At 52.3% G+C, this 16,098-nt stretch overlaps 1 protein-coding gene across 4 annotated transcripts in view; it reads right to left on the bottom strand.

Moving 5' to 3' along the window:
• Positions 1 to 4,752: 4,752 nt before the first annotated feature.
• Positions 4,753 to 16,098, bottom strand: part of DLGAP3 (DLG associated protein 3) — a 69,941-nt gene continuing 58,595 nt past the window's right edge. For all 4 annotated transcript variants that reach the window (XM_084786226.1, XM_084786229.1, XM_084786228.1 and 1 more), the window contains exons 9-12: positions 7,875 to 8,359; positions 6,780 to 6,871; positions 6,259 to 6,402; positions 4,753 to 5,625 (exon numbers count right to left, since the gene is read on the bottom strand). In XM_084786226.1, the coding sequence (XP_084642352.1) occupies positions 5,407 to 5,625; positions 6,259 to 6,402; positions 6,780 to 6,871; positions 7,875 to 8,359 (940 nt within the window). In that variant the 3' untranslated portion in view covers positions 4,753 to 5,406. The remainder of the gene's footprint in view (positions 5,626 to 6,258; positions 6,403 to 6,779; positions 6,872 to 7,874; positions 8,360 to 16,098) is intronic.

Raw genomic sequence — 16,098 nt, 5'->3', positions numbered from 1 at the left:
ATGCACATAAAATAAAAATAAATAGAAACCTCCAAACAAAAAGAGGATTTTAATTATGTGTACACAGGTATGTGTGTGCACATGAGGACCAGCACCTGTGGGGGTCAGAAGATGGTGTCAGACACCCTGGAGCCGAAGTTAAAGGAAGTTGTAAGCTGTTAGATGTGAGTACTGGGAACCAAACTCGGATCATCTGCAAGAGTAGTCTGTTTCCTTAACCACTGAACCATCGCTACAGCCCAATCTGTATTAAACAAACAACTGACAGGTGTGGTGGCGCACGCCTTTAATCCCAGCACTTGGGAGGCAGGGGCAGGTGTGGATCACTGTAAATTTGAGGCTAGCCTGGTCTACAAAGCGAGTCCAGGACAACCAAGGCTACACAGAGAAATCCTGTTTCGAAAAAAACCAGCCAACCAAACAAACAGCAAAAAACGATAAGAAGAAACCCTAAGACTGGCCAAACGGCTCCGCAGATTTGCTACCAAGCTGATAGCCTGAGTTCAATCCTTAAGATCCTCATGATAGCCCGGCATGGTGGTGCATACCTTTAATTCCAGCACTCGGGAGGCAGAGGCAGGCAGATCACTGTGAGTTCAAAGCCAGCCTGGTCCTGGTCTCCAAAGTGAGTCCAGGACAGCCAAGGCTACACAGAAAAACCATGTCTCAAAAAACCAAAAAAAAAAAAAAAAAAAAAGATCCTCATGACAGAAGGAGAAAACCAATTCCCGAAAGTTGCCGTGGGACCTCCCCACCAGGCTTGTGGCATATAAGCACCCACTCACACTCACCCACCCACAAATAAATAAATAAACATAAAAGTAATAAAAATTTTAAGACATCCTCTGGGGCTGCTGTTCTAAACCATCCCACTGTGCAGAAACAGCTTGCCACCGTTCTTGGCATCTGCTCAGTGAGTGTTCGATAATGCTTCTTGACACGTTAAGCCTTCCCCAGATTTGTGTTCCTTTCTGCGATGTTCATTCCAGGCATCACTCGTTCATTAGCAGCAGCAGGAAAGAAAGAAGAAAAAAAAAAGCCCTGACTATCTTCACGTCTGCTCATTTCCTCACGCCCCAGATCCAGCCCACAGCTCCTGATTCCTAACGACCCCTCAAGATCAGCATCATTCCCTCTTCCCTGGACCGTATTAGCAGCTCAGCTCTTCACCCCTCCACTTCCCCCATCCATTTCTTCGGCCAAAGAACCCTTCAAAAACTAAAATAAAACAATGGACTCCGCAGTTTAGCCCACAGATCTCTTCTGGCCATGCCAGCAGGCCATGTCATCTTGCCCTAGCTTGTCTTTCCGGTCATCCAATACGGCCATCCCTCCAGGCCTCGGCCAGACTGGTCCCCTGGCTGGAAGTGAGCATCCTCCCTCCCTTCCATTTCTTCTATGCAAGCGGGACAGTTCACAAGGCTTTCCCAAAGTCCCGGTGCTGCAGATAGATGTTCATTTCTGCTAGAAAAACATACTGAAATCTAGTTGCCATTGTAACCACGCAGAGATTGAAGCCTATCTAAAAAGTGATTAGGCCACAAGGACTCCAAATCTGTGGGTGAGTTGGCAAAGGGGGCATTGGCCTCCCTCGACTCCTCTCCCTCCTCTTGCATGCCAGCATGGGACAGGTTCAGCAAGAACACCCTCACCACCAGATGCAGGCTGCTGTGTTGTTTGCTCTGAGAATACAATCCACACTGGCCTTGAACCTCCGACCCTCCGGCCTCCAGCTGGGAGGATGGGTGCGTGGCTGGTACCTTTTTGTGTTTGTCAGTCCTTTTGAGGCCGCAAGGTTATTCTTTTGGTTTTGCCTTTTAAATTTTATTTAAAATTATGAGTGTTTTGTCTACATGTATGTCCAGGCACTACATGCATGCCTGGTGTCCAGAGAGGTCAGAAGAGGGTGTCAGATCCCCTGGATCTGGAGTTACAGACAGTTAGTTCTAAGCTGTCAAGTGGGCGCTGAGAGCTGAACCTGGTTCCTCTAGAAGAGAAGCCAGTGCTCTTGACAGCTGAGCCGTCTCTTCAGACCCCTTTTGAAGTCAGTCGTGCTGTGTAGCCTAAACTGGCGTTGAACTCACTTCGGTCTTCTTACCTGAGCCTCCAAAGTGCTGGAATTACAACCTTGCCTTACCATATCCAGCTATTGTGTGTGTGGGTGTGTATATTTTTTAGATTTATTATTTTATGTGTATGAGTATTTATTTTGCCTGCATGGACGTTCATGTATCATGAGCTTGCCTAGTGCCCTAGGAGGGCAGAAGAAGACATCAGACTTGCTGGAACCGGATTTACAGACAGTTGTGAGCTGCTATGTGAGTGCTGGGAATCGAATCGCAGTCCTCTGCAAGAGCAACGAGTGCCCTTTAACCAGCTCTCCAGCCCCACCAGTTATTTACTGTTGACGTGGGGGTCTTGATATGTTAACCAGGCTGCCTGTGAACAAGGCCCACTGGTCTACCTGTCCTGACTCCTGAGCAGGTGGAGTTACAGGCACAAATTATCGTGCCCTGCTTTACATATTCTGTTGTTGTATTTTTCATTATGCTTTTTGCTGTTTTGCTTTGTTTAAGCCCGTCTCACCCAGGAAGGCGGCATGGTGCGCCTTTAATCCCACCATGGGAGGCAGGGGAGGGTGGAATCACTGTGAGTTCAAGGCCATCCTGGTCTACACAGTGAGACCCTGTCTTTTAAAAAAAAAATCTCATGTTTACCAGGATAGCTTCAAATCCCCTAGGTAACTACAAATGATCTCAAACTTCTGGTCCTCCTGCCTCCACTTCCCAAGGGCTGAGATTTTAGGCTTGTGGCATCATACCTAGCTCTTTTTTTTTTTTTTTTTTTGGCCATTTAGAAAGAAGACCTTCCAGCCTCCAGAACCGGGTTCATGATAAGGTGTCCAGAACCAGCATTCTGCAATAGCTGTGTCAGTACTCATCTCCCTGAGAGCAGACCCTCTTCAAACTAGAGCTCTCCGCTCCTGTGCCTGCTTACCGTCAGGCTGAGAGCCACTTGTACCCAAGGACCATCGCTCCTCTTTAGCGTGCTTCTGGGGCACAGAATAACTACCCAGGCAATAGTACCAACACTGAGAGACCACCCCACATTCTCAACCTCTAAAGGATATTTTATTTCGGTAGTTTTGAGACAGGACTTCTATGTAGCTCTGCCTGTCCTGAAGCTTGCTAAGTAGACCAAGCTGCGCCCAAGAGTTCTGCCTGCTTCTACCTCCAAAGTGCTGGGACTAAAGCTATGTGCCACTATGCCTGGCTCCTGGTGACATTTTTAAGCAGATGCTCACTGCAAGATGGCAAGATCTGCTGGTATTGACGGTTCCTTGTGTCTACTCCACATCTACTACATGATTTCAGGAAATGCAGCCCTGTCTCTGAGAAAGGACACAGACCTCTTTGAACACTGTAATGTAGTCCAAGTATAACATAGACTTCTGAGTCCTCCTAGCTCCAGGATTATGGGGAAGAAGTTTAAAGCTCTCCAAGCTTGTCTCCTCATCTGGAAATCACAATATCTGCTACACAGTACTGTTCTGATCATTCAAAACTTACTCACATCCAGACTTCAGGGTAAAATAAAAAAAGATCTCCAGAGAAGTAACAGTAGCCCAAGCCCCATCTGGAAAACCAATAGAAAATAGACACTCACGTACACCCTCATGTGTGCGTGCTCATGTGCATGAGCACAGGCTGCACGCGCGTGCACACACACACACACACACACACACACACACACACTTAAAAAAATAAATAAAATAGCATTCAGGGATCCCTCCGTGGTGCCTGCCAGTGACAAATGTTTGCTGATCTACTGAATATAAGAATTGGCTGGTCCAGTGTAGCCCAAAAAACAGCAGCCAACACCAAGGCAGCCTTTTCCTCTGGCTTCAGGGTAAGACGTCAGCCCCAAGGGACTATAAAGGGGACTTGGGACGCGGGGCGGGGGGCTGCTGTTAAGTTCCTTCTGAATTGGGAACACCATCTAAAAACGTCATAAATTGATATTAGACATGGCCAGGCCCATTACTTCTAGCTTTGTGTCTCTGGAGAGCCCACTTAAGGCTCTGAGCTTCAGCCCTCTGTCTGTGGAGAGAGCACTGGGCCCTTGGCTGACCCTCAGGGGGCATTCAGATAACCCAACAATGTCTCCAAACTTTTAGTCTCTCCGTAAAGTTCTATCCTTAATAGATCCTGCAAAGTGTCCACCCACAGGAGGCATCACGGAGAAAACGGCAGCACAAATCTGGAGTTCGCTGCTGCTGACTGGATTAGGCTGGAGCAAGGCCTGTCCTCCGTGGAAAGCGGAATGCATTCGGTGACTTCTAAGAATAACCAGCGCCCCACCCACCCACCCCACCTATGCTCATTTGTACATGTCCTGTGTGCCAAGCTCTGAAATGCAGGACTTCTCTTTCTGGAAAGGCTGGGAGGCAAAGGGACGTGGACTGAATGAGGGACGAACTGGTTCCGTCCTTCCTCTTTAGACACCAGCAAGACCCCTCCCAGAAGACACAAGTCCTTATTGTGACCGCCAGAATCCTCTTCCTCCCAGCTAGCTCTTCGCCCAAAAGGGCTCAGGCAACCCCTGGGGTCCCCAAACCAAGAGAGCTAACTAAAAGCCCTGGTCTTTTCTCTTACCCTACCCCCATCCCCGCCATCTTATCTGATTTCCCCCGCCCCCTTACCCCCTCCCCCACCGAGGTGGCCTCCTTCTTCTGGAGAGAGCTGGCTCCGGTGCAGTTCTGCGGTTTTATTTTTCCTGGGATACTCAAAGGGATGTGGGAACAGCCACAGGTGTGGTGAGGGAAAGCCCCTGTCTCCCCTCCCCAGATGTGGGAAAGGGGAGAGGCCCAGGCGCCCTGGTCCTGGGTTGGTCCAGCCACTGTGGTCCCTGGGCCCTGTGGGCGGAGGGCTGAGGGTGGAGCCCTGGGAAGGTGGGGCGGGCTCCTAGGCGGGGTTCGGGATTCTTCATAAAAAGCCACGAAGCTTGATCCCCACGAAGCCCAGCCCCGCGGGGTGTGTAAGAGGGGACGCAGAGCCCAGATGGAGGACCCGGCCCGGCCTGGCCCGTGGTGGGGTAAAATAATGGCAGAGATGGTGCCCATGGGGAGGGGGGGAGAAGGTGGGGTCAAAGCGTCGGACCAGGAAGATGGGAGTTCCAAGTGAGGGGCGCAGGGCGGAGAGGCACGGCCCCCAGCCTAGCCCGGGCGCCTTTGCGTGGGATCAAGAAGGTAAAAAACCCACGAAAGCTCGGCGGGCAGGAGCCGGGGCGTGCGGTGCCGGCAGGGCGGGCGCACGGAGCAGCCCGCGTTCACAGTGACCTCGACGCTGGGTGTACAGTACGGGTAGAAAACCGCGGGCCCGGGCCAGGGTGGGCGGCCCGGGCGGGTCACAGCCTGGTCTGGGCCTCGGGGATGTAGATCTCGATGCTGTCCGCACTCTCGGTAGCCGAACTGTGGCGGAACGAGGCGGCGCGCTTGGCCGCCAGGAGCCGCTTGCGCGCTTCCTGCCGCTGCCGGTCCACGGAGTCCAGGGAGCGCTCCTTCACCGGCACGCCCCGCCCCCGCGAGGGCTTCTTTGGTATCGGCGGAGGGACCTTCTTCTCCTCCTGTCCAGAGAGCGCAGGACTTGAGCTAGGCGGCGGGGACCACGCAGCATCCCTACTCGCGCCCTGTTCCCCGAGCAAACTCCCCGAGGGACAGAATTTGTGTGTGTGTGTGTGTGTGTGTCTGTGTGTGTGTGTGTGTGTGTCTGTGTGTGTGTCCCCGTCCCCCGCCAACAGGACCGCGCCCAGAATTAGCCACTGATGCCGGAGACGCGAGGCTGCAAGGTGCACGACTTTCCACAAGGTCAAAGCCGGTCAAAGCCCCTGAACAGGTCTCCAAATAACGACGGGCTCGAGCGCCCCCTGGTGGAGCCGTTCCTCAGTAGCTAGCACTTGACATGCTGACTGAGGGGTTGTGGAGAGCAGGAGCCTGCCCAGTGTCACCTCCAACAACCATCTCAGACATAAATCTGGCTGAAAGTCACCAAAAAAAAAAAAAATCTAGCTCTATTCCCCGCACTGCAGCTGTCCAGAGGTGGAAGAGGCAGCAGCGGTGTGAACAGCTGGGCCAGGAGCGTGGCTGTTTTTATCTAAAGCTTTCTTGCTGCCCATGTGCCTGTTTCCCCTGTGACTTGGCCACACCCACACCCCCCTTTCTGAGGAGGGGATTCCAGCGTGTGGCCCCCACAAACACACCTTAGGCTCCAGGAGTTTCCAGCTGTTGGCCTTGAGTTGTTGCAGCTCCAGGAACTTGAGGGTCACATCCTCAATGGAGAGCTGCAGGAGATCCCAGAAACCCGCCAGATCCTGGAAGGTGGGCACAGGGAACGCGGTGGGGTCCTGCCATGTGGGACACACAGGGGAGGCAGCCAGTCAGGGAGGAGGTCTGACCCCAGGGCAGGCTCGGGCAAAGTCATGCCCAGCCTCACTATTAGGAAGCTCAGTCTAGGGGAAAGGGTTGAGGAATGGGGGACAAGAAGAAGAAAGAGCCCAGGTCTCAAATACCTGGGGCACGAACCCCCAGACTCCACCTCAAGGCACAATACCCCAAACATGCCACATCGGACAGCGTTCGGTTTCTCTGAGCCACACTAGATGGACTGTCTCGGACCACACCTGATCCACCACTCCAAGTACCCAGACCTGGTCCCACCTCTCAGTCACGCTGGGTCTCCTGTCAGCTCCACACACCTCCCCGTACCCTCACAGACACTTACCAAGCTTTGCTGACACAGCCTGAAGAACTGCTGGACCTTCTGAGACAGGAGAAGCTGGGTACTGCCCACCGCACTGCGAATCTTCTCCAAGACTAAAGAACAGAAGGAGGCTCAAGGAGGTGGGCGGGCGGAAGGGGGGGGCATGAGATCCCTCTTTCCCAAGCCCCCAGGAAGTTAAGATGCTCACTTCCTGGTTACTGTGCCGTCTGGTCCGTCCCCCTCCTCTGGCCCCTTTCCTATCCTATCTTCAAACTTGCTGACAACAGCTCCTCCCCAACCATCCGGAGAAGACCTCATCCTTAATGAACGTCCTGCCATCATCACACGGCCTGCGTGTACCAAGTGCTGGTCCTTCGGTATCCTTCCTCCCACCTGTGTCGCCCAGCTTAGCCTTCCATCCATGGCCAGAACACTAGCTCAATGATCATTCACCGGCCAAATTCTGTCACTAATCAATACACGCCTCCTCTGTTTGCTAAGAATTGTTTATTCGACTCAGGGACTTAACACTGATCTTCCTGGTCATTATCCCGTCAACACGGGGAGTCTGTGGGGGAGCCTACGGCTCTCCTCAGACTGGACACAAAGGGAAAAGGCACACCTGGTGTGACAGGGCCATCTGCCATGCTGACCCTCTATTTCTTCCTCAGATTTGTTCTCGCTTGAACTGCCTCCACTGGCAAGGTTAAAAATCCTATGTCTTTGACCGAGGAATCCCAGCATCCCCTGGGAGAGCCCTTCTGGACAGCTCAAGTCGGAATGTCTTGTGGCCTTCATCACCAAGCTTTACACTGGGTCCGTACATTTGTCCAGATCTGAACAGGTCGTTCCCCACAGTGCTAGCGACTTAGACAGGCAGCCACCTACTAGAAAATCCAGCCTTTTGCCTGACCATGATCCTCCAGATCCTAACCCTACCCTCTAAAGATGTCCCCTTCCAGGGGCTCCCAGCATGCCCTGTTGCCAATAGGAACGTCTAGTTCCATCACTGAGGGATCAAGGGGGAGACAAGCCCAGGCGTGAAGGGAGGAACCTGCTGGTGTGTTGCAGCCCAGACGAGACCCTGTTCCCCTACGTGGATGGCTGTGGACTCACTCTCCTCCGGCAGCTCATAATCCTCCGCCTCCCGCTCCATCTGCTGGCACCAGTGTTCCAGTTTCTCCACCTCTGCCCGCAGCATCTTGATGAACCACTCGCCGTCCCGTGGGCAGGGGGACGTTCGGCCTGAGTCAGGAAGGCTACGTGAACCACGCTCCATCCAGGAATCACGGCGGCCAGACCCGGGGCCAGGGGCGGGAACAGGGGTAGGGCCAGGCGACCCATCGGTGGCCGGCGGCTCATACGGCAGTGGGTAGCCCTCACGGTAGGCCCACTGGCCTTGCGTGTGGACCGTGCGGAAGACTGAGTAGGTAGGGGCCCGGGGCCCGGGCTGGGGCTCAGAGGCGTGTCTCTGGAAGGAGCGTCCAAACTGCAGGGCCTTGTCTTCTGTGGCCACAGTGGCCAGGCCGGCCAGGCCCTCCAGCTCCAGGTCTGCCTGCACACCGGCTGTCACGCTGTTGGAGCGCTTGAACCTCGCCCGCCTGTGGAGGGAGAAGCCTGTCCTCTCTGTTCCTGCTTAGGTCACCCCAGGTCACCGCCCTCACCCCAGCTCCAAGCCAAAAAAAAAAGAAAGAAAGAAAAAGAAAAAGCGCTAAGGAACCCACAAAATGTTGGCCACCAATCCACACACTCAAACTCAATTAATCCTTGCAGTTGGTAGGTGCCAAACATACCTACCTATTGCACTGGCACTAAACAGCAGTGACAGTAAAAATAACAACCTGTACCTATGACCAGAAGAGATGCTGGAACACACCAGACAAAGCAGAAACCGACCTACAGAAGCCAGCTGTGGGGCCAGGGTGACGGACATTGTTACTTCTTTTGTTTGCGTTTGTTGTTTTGAGACAAAGTCTCACCGGGTACCCAGGTTGACCTGGAACTCAAAATGGATCCCCAGGCTTCACTCACACAGCATTCCTCCCGCCTCACTTCCTGAGTACTGGGATTATAGGTGTTGAGTCACCACACCCAGCCGGTTTACACTGGCTGTCCTAGGCCTACAGAGAAGTGAATAAATGGGGTCCAAAGGGCTCTCAGGTCATCCGGCTTCAGAGTGACAGAGCCAAGATTTGGACCCAGGGCTGTACTCTAGGCAGCACCAGCTAAAGGAAGAAATGCCTGGGAGTGAGAAGCTTGGGATGGGGGGGGGGGGGTACAGCAGGGAAGACGTCACCCCTGGGGGCCCGATGGCTCAGCCCAGAGCCTGGCCAGACAGTCTGCCAGAGCCAGTGGAGCTGAATTAAGTTGTTGGCAGGAATGACACAGGGCCTGGAAATTTCTTGTCTTTGAGTTAATTATATGCAAATCCTATGCAAAAACAGAAAGTCAATTGGCCTTGTTCATTTTTCCCACTCTGAGTTCAGCACAGGGGCCCTTTTCTGTAAAGAAGTCAATGAGCCCTATGAAGCATGAGGTTGGGGCCAGCCAATACTTCAAGAAGTAAGGAGGGGGGAGGGGGAGGGGGAGGGCTTGGAGGGGGCAGCCGCGGGGGCAAAGATGAACAGAAGTTGAAGTAGTCTGGGAATTCAAAGAACTTCAAAGGAAAGGCTCACAGGTCCTTATCTACCTCCACCTCTCATGGTCAAAAGGTGTCTTGTGCGGCACCTCCAGGGGCCTGTCCAGCTTCCCAGGAGACTGTCCCACCCACCCACTACCCCCATCCCTGCAACTTTAACCTTCCTCCTGTGGCCCAGGCCTTCTCTCCAAGCCTGCCTGCCTGCTTCCTTCCAGCTGGCAAGCTGCCTGCTGGGAGCCTGTTGCCATAGAAACCAGGCCCAGAAGGATGCTGCAGGACTCAGGAAGGAGAGATGCGCTCATGTGCAGTCTCCAATGAGGCCCATGCCCCCACCCCCACCCAAGGAAAGGAGAAAGAACATGTTTTCATTGCCTCCCACGTGCCCTTCCCTTTGGTATCTGCCCTGGGCACCATTCATTCACCTTGACTACTGGCCCAGCCTTCCCTCAGATACCTGCACTCACTCTGTATCAGGAAAGCCCTGGACCTGGAAGCACACCCGAGTTCTAATGCCAGCTTTGTCACTGTGTGCCTTAGGGACGTTCTCCATCCAGGCTATCTAATGCGTGTGAGGCTGCATGCAAAATGCGGTCCAACAGCCCCACGTGGTGGCGCACACCTTTAACCCCAGCACTCAGGAGGCAGAAGCAGGCAGATCTCTGTGAGTTCCAGGCCAGCCAGGGCTACAGAGTGAGTCCCTATCTTGAACAACAACAAATAGCCTGATTAAATATGTATTGAATATGAATATTATATGAATATGAATAATAAATACACATACGCGCACACACATCAAACCATAGTTAGTTGTGGTTTAATGTCCCATAGGAATGGGGCAATAGCTGCCAAGGTATTTCTTGTCTAAAATTATATCCCTGCCCAGTCTACCCTGAAACTGGCATAGCATCCCTAAGGGAAGCTTTTCTAAGTTGCTCCCTGCTTGAAACCCTTCCCATGACTCCCCAATGCCCGCAAGAGAAAGCTCTAACTTCTGTGTGACCCCTGACCCTACACACTCTGGATGTGTGCACATCCTCAGCCTCTGCCCTACATTCCCCTTGGTCCCTAAACGGATCGCATCCGGACCTCCAACCTCTGAGATGGCCTTCGTCATCCTCGCTCCCTGACCAGTGCTCAAGCCCCTCTTCGCCCATGAGTTCCCCCGCTTTCCCCAAGATCTTTCCTCAATTCTGTACCCCATCAACAGTCTTCCTGCATTTAAAACCACCCCACTATGTTGACAGCCACACGTGTCTAACTGCACTCTCGGGACACACCTTGCCTCCCTATGAGTATCTGTGCCTTTGAGCTCCAGTTGTCCCATGGTTCCTTCCAGGCTCCAGGAACTGCAAACACCAGAGGTCACGACAGGTTTCCCCAACGACTACGTTTCTGAAGAAGTTCCATCCCAACATGTTTCCCTGCTATTAGAGCTTTGTGTCCTAAATGACCCCCAGAGGCTCATGTCTTTGAACGACTTGGTCCCCAGGCTGTTGACAATGTTTGGGAGGGTGTAGAAGCTCTCTCTGAGTCCTGAGACCTAAGCAGCAGGTCTCACTGCAGGGTGGGCCTTGAAGGCTATCTATTACATTTCAGATATGACCGTGGGCTGTCTGTTTCCCAAACTGCCAATAAGTGGACAAGCTACAAGCCCACATCATCATGGACAGCCTGGCCCTCCCTGACAGCCTGCACTCTTTGAAACTAGGACCCAAAGTAGAGTTTTCCTCCTTGAAGTTGCCTCCGTAAGGTCACTCCCCATTAAACACACTCTGCCCTTGGACTCCATTGGTCTGATGCCTTCATCTGACCTCGGCGGAGTCCTGAGAGGATTCCACGCATCAGCTTCCACACTATCTCTAGAGAGAAACACAAAGTGTGTCAGGTCTCATGGTTCTAAGTCCCCTCCTCAGGGAGTTGTCTCAAGGCATAGACCTCAAGGAAGGCTGGCGGAGCGGAAAAACCGCTGCTCTCAGAGAAGCTTGGTCCTCACTATCACTTCCAGCCTGAGTCGTAAGTGCACAGGATGGGCGGGAGTCAGCCAGCCTTGTGAACCAGCCATTAGTGTGGGACAAGATCACAATTTAAAAAAAAAAAAAAAAAGAGCCCCGGATCAAGGACCTAAAGCCCCAAGGAAACCTGGATATCTCACAGGTAGGTGGAGACAGGACAACACATTGCATGGATGAAGCCAGAGAGGGAGGGGGAGGGAGGAAGCCAGGAGGAAGAGAAATTGAGATGGCTCAGTAGGTGAAAGCACTTGCTGCCAAGCCTTATACCCTAAGTTCAAGCCCCAGGACTGGCGTAATGTAAGGAGAGAATCAACTCCTTCAAGTTGTCCTCAGACATTCACACTTGTGCCATGGTGTACAAAGGTGCATATGTGCACGCACACACACACCACACACACAGGAGGGGGGGGGGAGAGATGTAATTTTTAAATAAAAAAAAAAAGCCAGGAGGGATATGTAAAGGCAGACGGAGATGAGGAAGGCCTCAAGAAGGTCCAAGCAGCCGACAAGAGTCTGCTTGAGAACACAAGGTTGGCCGAGGCTCTGCTCCTACCCACCTCAGCAAGAGCAGGCCTGCTGGGATGTGGGAGCCAGTGCAGGCTGCATCGGCTGTCAGGAGGTGGGGGAAACTAGTTAACTCATCAAAGATGGTGCCCGAGAAGCAAGCAGGAGTAAGGAGAATGTCCGCTGAAGGAGGAGAGGTTTTGGGTAACTCTTCATAGCCATGTTCTGGAGGGAGGGGGGAGCCTGAGGGGACAGGTGAGATAACGGTGCTCAAAGAGGTCCCTTTCTTAATCCTGTAGGTATGCTACCTTCCATGGCAAAGGGGACTTTGTGGACTTGTCCAAGTTCTGGATCCTGAGATGAGATGACTTAGCGTAGATTATCCAGAGTTGATGGTTCATCTTAACTGTCAGCCTGGCTGGGTTTCAGTCGGGAAGGACACCTCTGGCTGTGGCAGTGAGGACATTTCTAGAGCCGGCTCACTGAGGGGGACAGGCCCACCCTAAGCAAACTGAAAGCCGGCTTAGCATCTTGTCATGCTGGGCATGCATCTCTCAGCTTCCTGACTGTGGATACAATGTGACAGCGGGCGGTGGTGGTGGTGGTGGCCGCAGTGACACCTATGCCTCCCAGCACTCGGAGGCAGAGACAGGTGGATCTCTGTGAGTTCAAGGCCAGCCTGGTGGTCTACAAAGCAAGTCCAGGACAGCCAAGGCTACACAGAGAAACCCTGTCTCGAAAAGCAAAACAAACAAACAATGTGACCAGCAGCCTCAGGCTCCTGCTAGCATGCTTTCCCTGCGGTAAAATACTGTTTCCTCTAATCAGAGAGGAAATAAAGCCTTCTTTTCTTAAGTTGCTTTGGTCAGGTACTTTATAACAGCAATGAGAGAAGAGTAACAAGCCAGATGTGTGCAACCTAAAACGAAGGGAGGGAGGCCAGGAAGGAGATAGAGAAAGAAAAACAGGGGAAAAAGATAAATGGAGGTCTGGGTCAGAAAAGACTACTTGTTTAGCGCAAATGCCTGAGGCCCTGGGTTCAACCTCCAGTGTCACAAAATTTAAAAGGAGAATAAGCAGGAAAAGACAACAAAATGGCTTCTCCCTTGACCCTCCAGAAGGCAAATCATCTTGCCAACACTTTGATGTAAATCCAGGAACAACTTTTAAGCCCCAGAAATGTAGGGTGTGTGTGTGTGCGCACGTGTGTGTGTGTGTGTGTGTGTGTGTGTGTGTGTGTGTGTGTTTACATCACCTGTCATGGCAGGGATGGAGGGATGGGAAACAAACACAACAGGTAAAGAGAAATGGACTGAAAACAGAGAAGAGACACAGTCCAAGTGGAGGAAGGGCTAACAGTTAACATTTTCTGAACACTTAGTATGTGCTAAGTTAATCACCTAACTTGACTAATAGCATTTAGTCCTCACAATCGGGCCCAGCATCAGGGTAGCAGCAGCGTTCCTACTCACAGATGAGAGAAGCCAAAGTGATTTCCTGAGATGGGACAGTGACCCAACCCTGCAGGGGCCACCTCAGGTCACTGCACCCCACCCCAAGCATCCCTATACTTAGGAAGAGAGAGCAGCAATCAGTTGGTTTGGCCACTGATGCAGGCAGGGCTGATGGCTGAGGAGAGGGAAGAGATCCAAGCAATCGAGGAGGTAGTCTGGGAAGTGAACTGAGGTTCCGGAAGGTGGCCTGGGTCATCACAATGGAGCGCGTGAGGAGGCTGCCTGCGCTGGGGATTCGTGGGGGTCGGGCAGGAAGGAGAAATGAGCTGTTTGCGGGGGGGGGGGGGAGTGTCATCAGAGTGTGTGTTAAATCTGGGTTCTCTAGAGCTTGTCAAATGCCAGCTGGATGGCACTTGCCTGCTTCCGTCATCTTTTAAGTGAGAGTGACAACAGTTACCAGCTCCAGGGTCCTGGGAGATAATGTATAGGGAGAAGGGCCAGCACCTGGCCTGCCATTGTGTGAGGAGTAGGAAAGTTTGTGGCTCCCGCTGCAGCAGAGAAAAAGGAGCTGGCCGAACACAATAACCCAGTGTAGCACTGTGGGGGGGGCCCCAGCTCGGCCATTGTAGTCATTAATTATTCTGATTGCTTTTGATCATTTCCATCTGTTCTCCCGCAGCACCGGAACAAAACCTCCTTTATCCTCCCCGTCACGTGGCACCCGAGTCCGTTATTTGCGTGTATCCGTCCCTTTCACTGAGTGGAGCAGTTTCCTCCAACAGCAGTGTTGGCTGGTTGGCTGATCGGTTTGGTCGGCTGCAAGGTGGGGAGTGCTAATTATCCCCAACATCTACTCTCCCTCTCTTCCTCAGTCACAGAATCCCACGGTTTTAAGCTGGACAGGTGGCCACTTGGGATAATGCTTCACTTCCCAGCCTCCCCTGTGACTAGGTAAGAGCTATGCCACCAAGTTCTAGCCCATGGGATGGATGTAAGCGGAACTACTATGAACGACAACTTCCAGAAAGCGTTCTTTCTTTTCTTTGGGAGGAAGTGTTGGGCTGGGCATGTAGTTTGGTGGGCGAGAACTTGCCTGGCGTGCACAAAGCCGTAATAATGAAAGCGTTATTAAAAGTAGGGTATAGTCTGGCGAGATGGCTCGGTGTGTAAAGAAACCTGTACCAAGCCTAACCACAGGAGTTTGGCCTCCGAGCCCCATTTAATGGAAGGACAGAACCAACTCTCTCAAGTTGTCCTCCAACCTGTGCGCGCGCGTGCACACACACACACACACACACACACACACACACACACACACAATTCTAGTCCTCCCTGAGGACTAGAATGCAGACTCGATGACAAGACCTCAAGCAACTATTTGAGAAGATGAAATACCGTGCGGAGACAGGAGTATGCCAACACGGCCTGAGCTGGGACCTTCTGGGACACCAACCAGACCTTTGGATACCTAAGCAAGCAAGAAAGCAACCTCTGCCATATATATAGGTCACGGTCATTCGCGGACTTTCTGCAGCTCACACCCAAACCTAATCCTAAATTAACATGAACTTCCAAGGTCTCGAAGCCCAGAAGTTACATCCCGATTAGGTTTGGGACGTGAACCATCACCGTGACGGTCTTCAACAAGCTGTTAAGCACGGGTAGGAAGTGGCTTCCGCTGTGGTTTCCCACTCACGGGAAGCAACGTGTCACATTTTCTCCCGGGCCTTTTAACCAGGCTGCAGAGCGCACCCAGCCTTCCTCCAGCTCTTCCCGGTGACAATGATTAAGTTCCTGGTATGCCTGGAAATTGTTATCATGGCCACTTCCGGGAGTTGTCCCTTCTGTGGCTCTCTGGACAGAAATTGGATTACCCCAAGAGGCGTAGTATCCAAGGAACATTCAGTACCCATGCCAGGAGCGTTTGGCAGCAGGATGGCGGGGGTGGGGGGTGGGGGTGGGAAAGGGGTGGGCATAGGAAGGAGGGGGGAGAGACATGTCAGTGCACCAGTCTCTGGAGAAGCTTGTCTCTGAGAGAACAGCCAAGACTTCAAGCCAGGGTTCAGCAAGGCAGACTTAGACATCACAGGGTCAGTTAAGAACCCCTCTGGACAGCCATGAAGAAGGATGAAATTATGACATTTATGGGAGGTGGGATATCATTGTGTTAAACAAAAGAAGTCAGACTCGAATAACAGCCCGGTTTGCTCTGGTGCAGAATCTAGATATGTGTGTGTGTGTGTGTGTGTGTGTGTGTGTGTGTGTGTGTGTGTGTTAAAAGTAGAAGGGAGGTCGGGCGTGGCGGCACATGCCTTTAATCCCAGCAGAGGCAGGTGGATCAGTGTGAGTTGGAGGCCAGCCTGATCTACGAAAGCAAATCCAGGACAGCCAAGGGTACAGAGAGAAACCCAGTCTCAAAAAAACAAAACAACAAATCAAAAACAAACAAACAAAAAATGTTGGGGACGGGCTATATGGCCAATGTTCTTCCATCTTGTCAGAGCCTAGGTTCCTATTTCTCCAGCAGTCAGCGATTTACCAGAAACCAGCTGACCCTGTCGTGGTTCTGCAGTTAGACACCTGTTGTAGTTTATTGTGGGGGACGATCATTCTAAGACCCCCCAAGCTCATATTAAGAGCTACTCCTTTCTGGCCATAAACTAACTTTTCCAGTAAGACTACTGGTAAAATCAGATTAAAGGCCAGCTGCCGGTGAGCAGCAGTTCCGGGAA

This window comes from Acomys minous, assembly GCF_964271855.1.
Source record: "Acomys minous genome assembly, chromosome: 6".
Lineage (NCBI taxonomy): Eukaryota > Metazoa > Chordata > Mammalia > Rodentia > Muridae > Acomys > Acomys minous.
The sequence above is the reverse complement of the archived record's forward strand: the minus strand, read 5'-3'. Positions and strand labels throughout refer to the sequence as shown.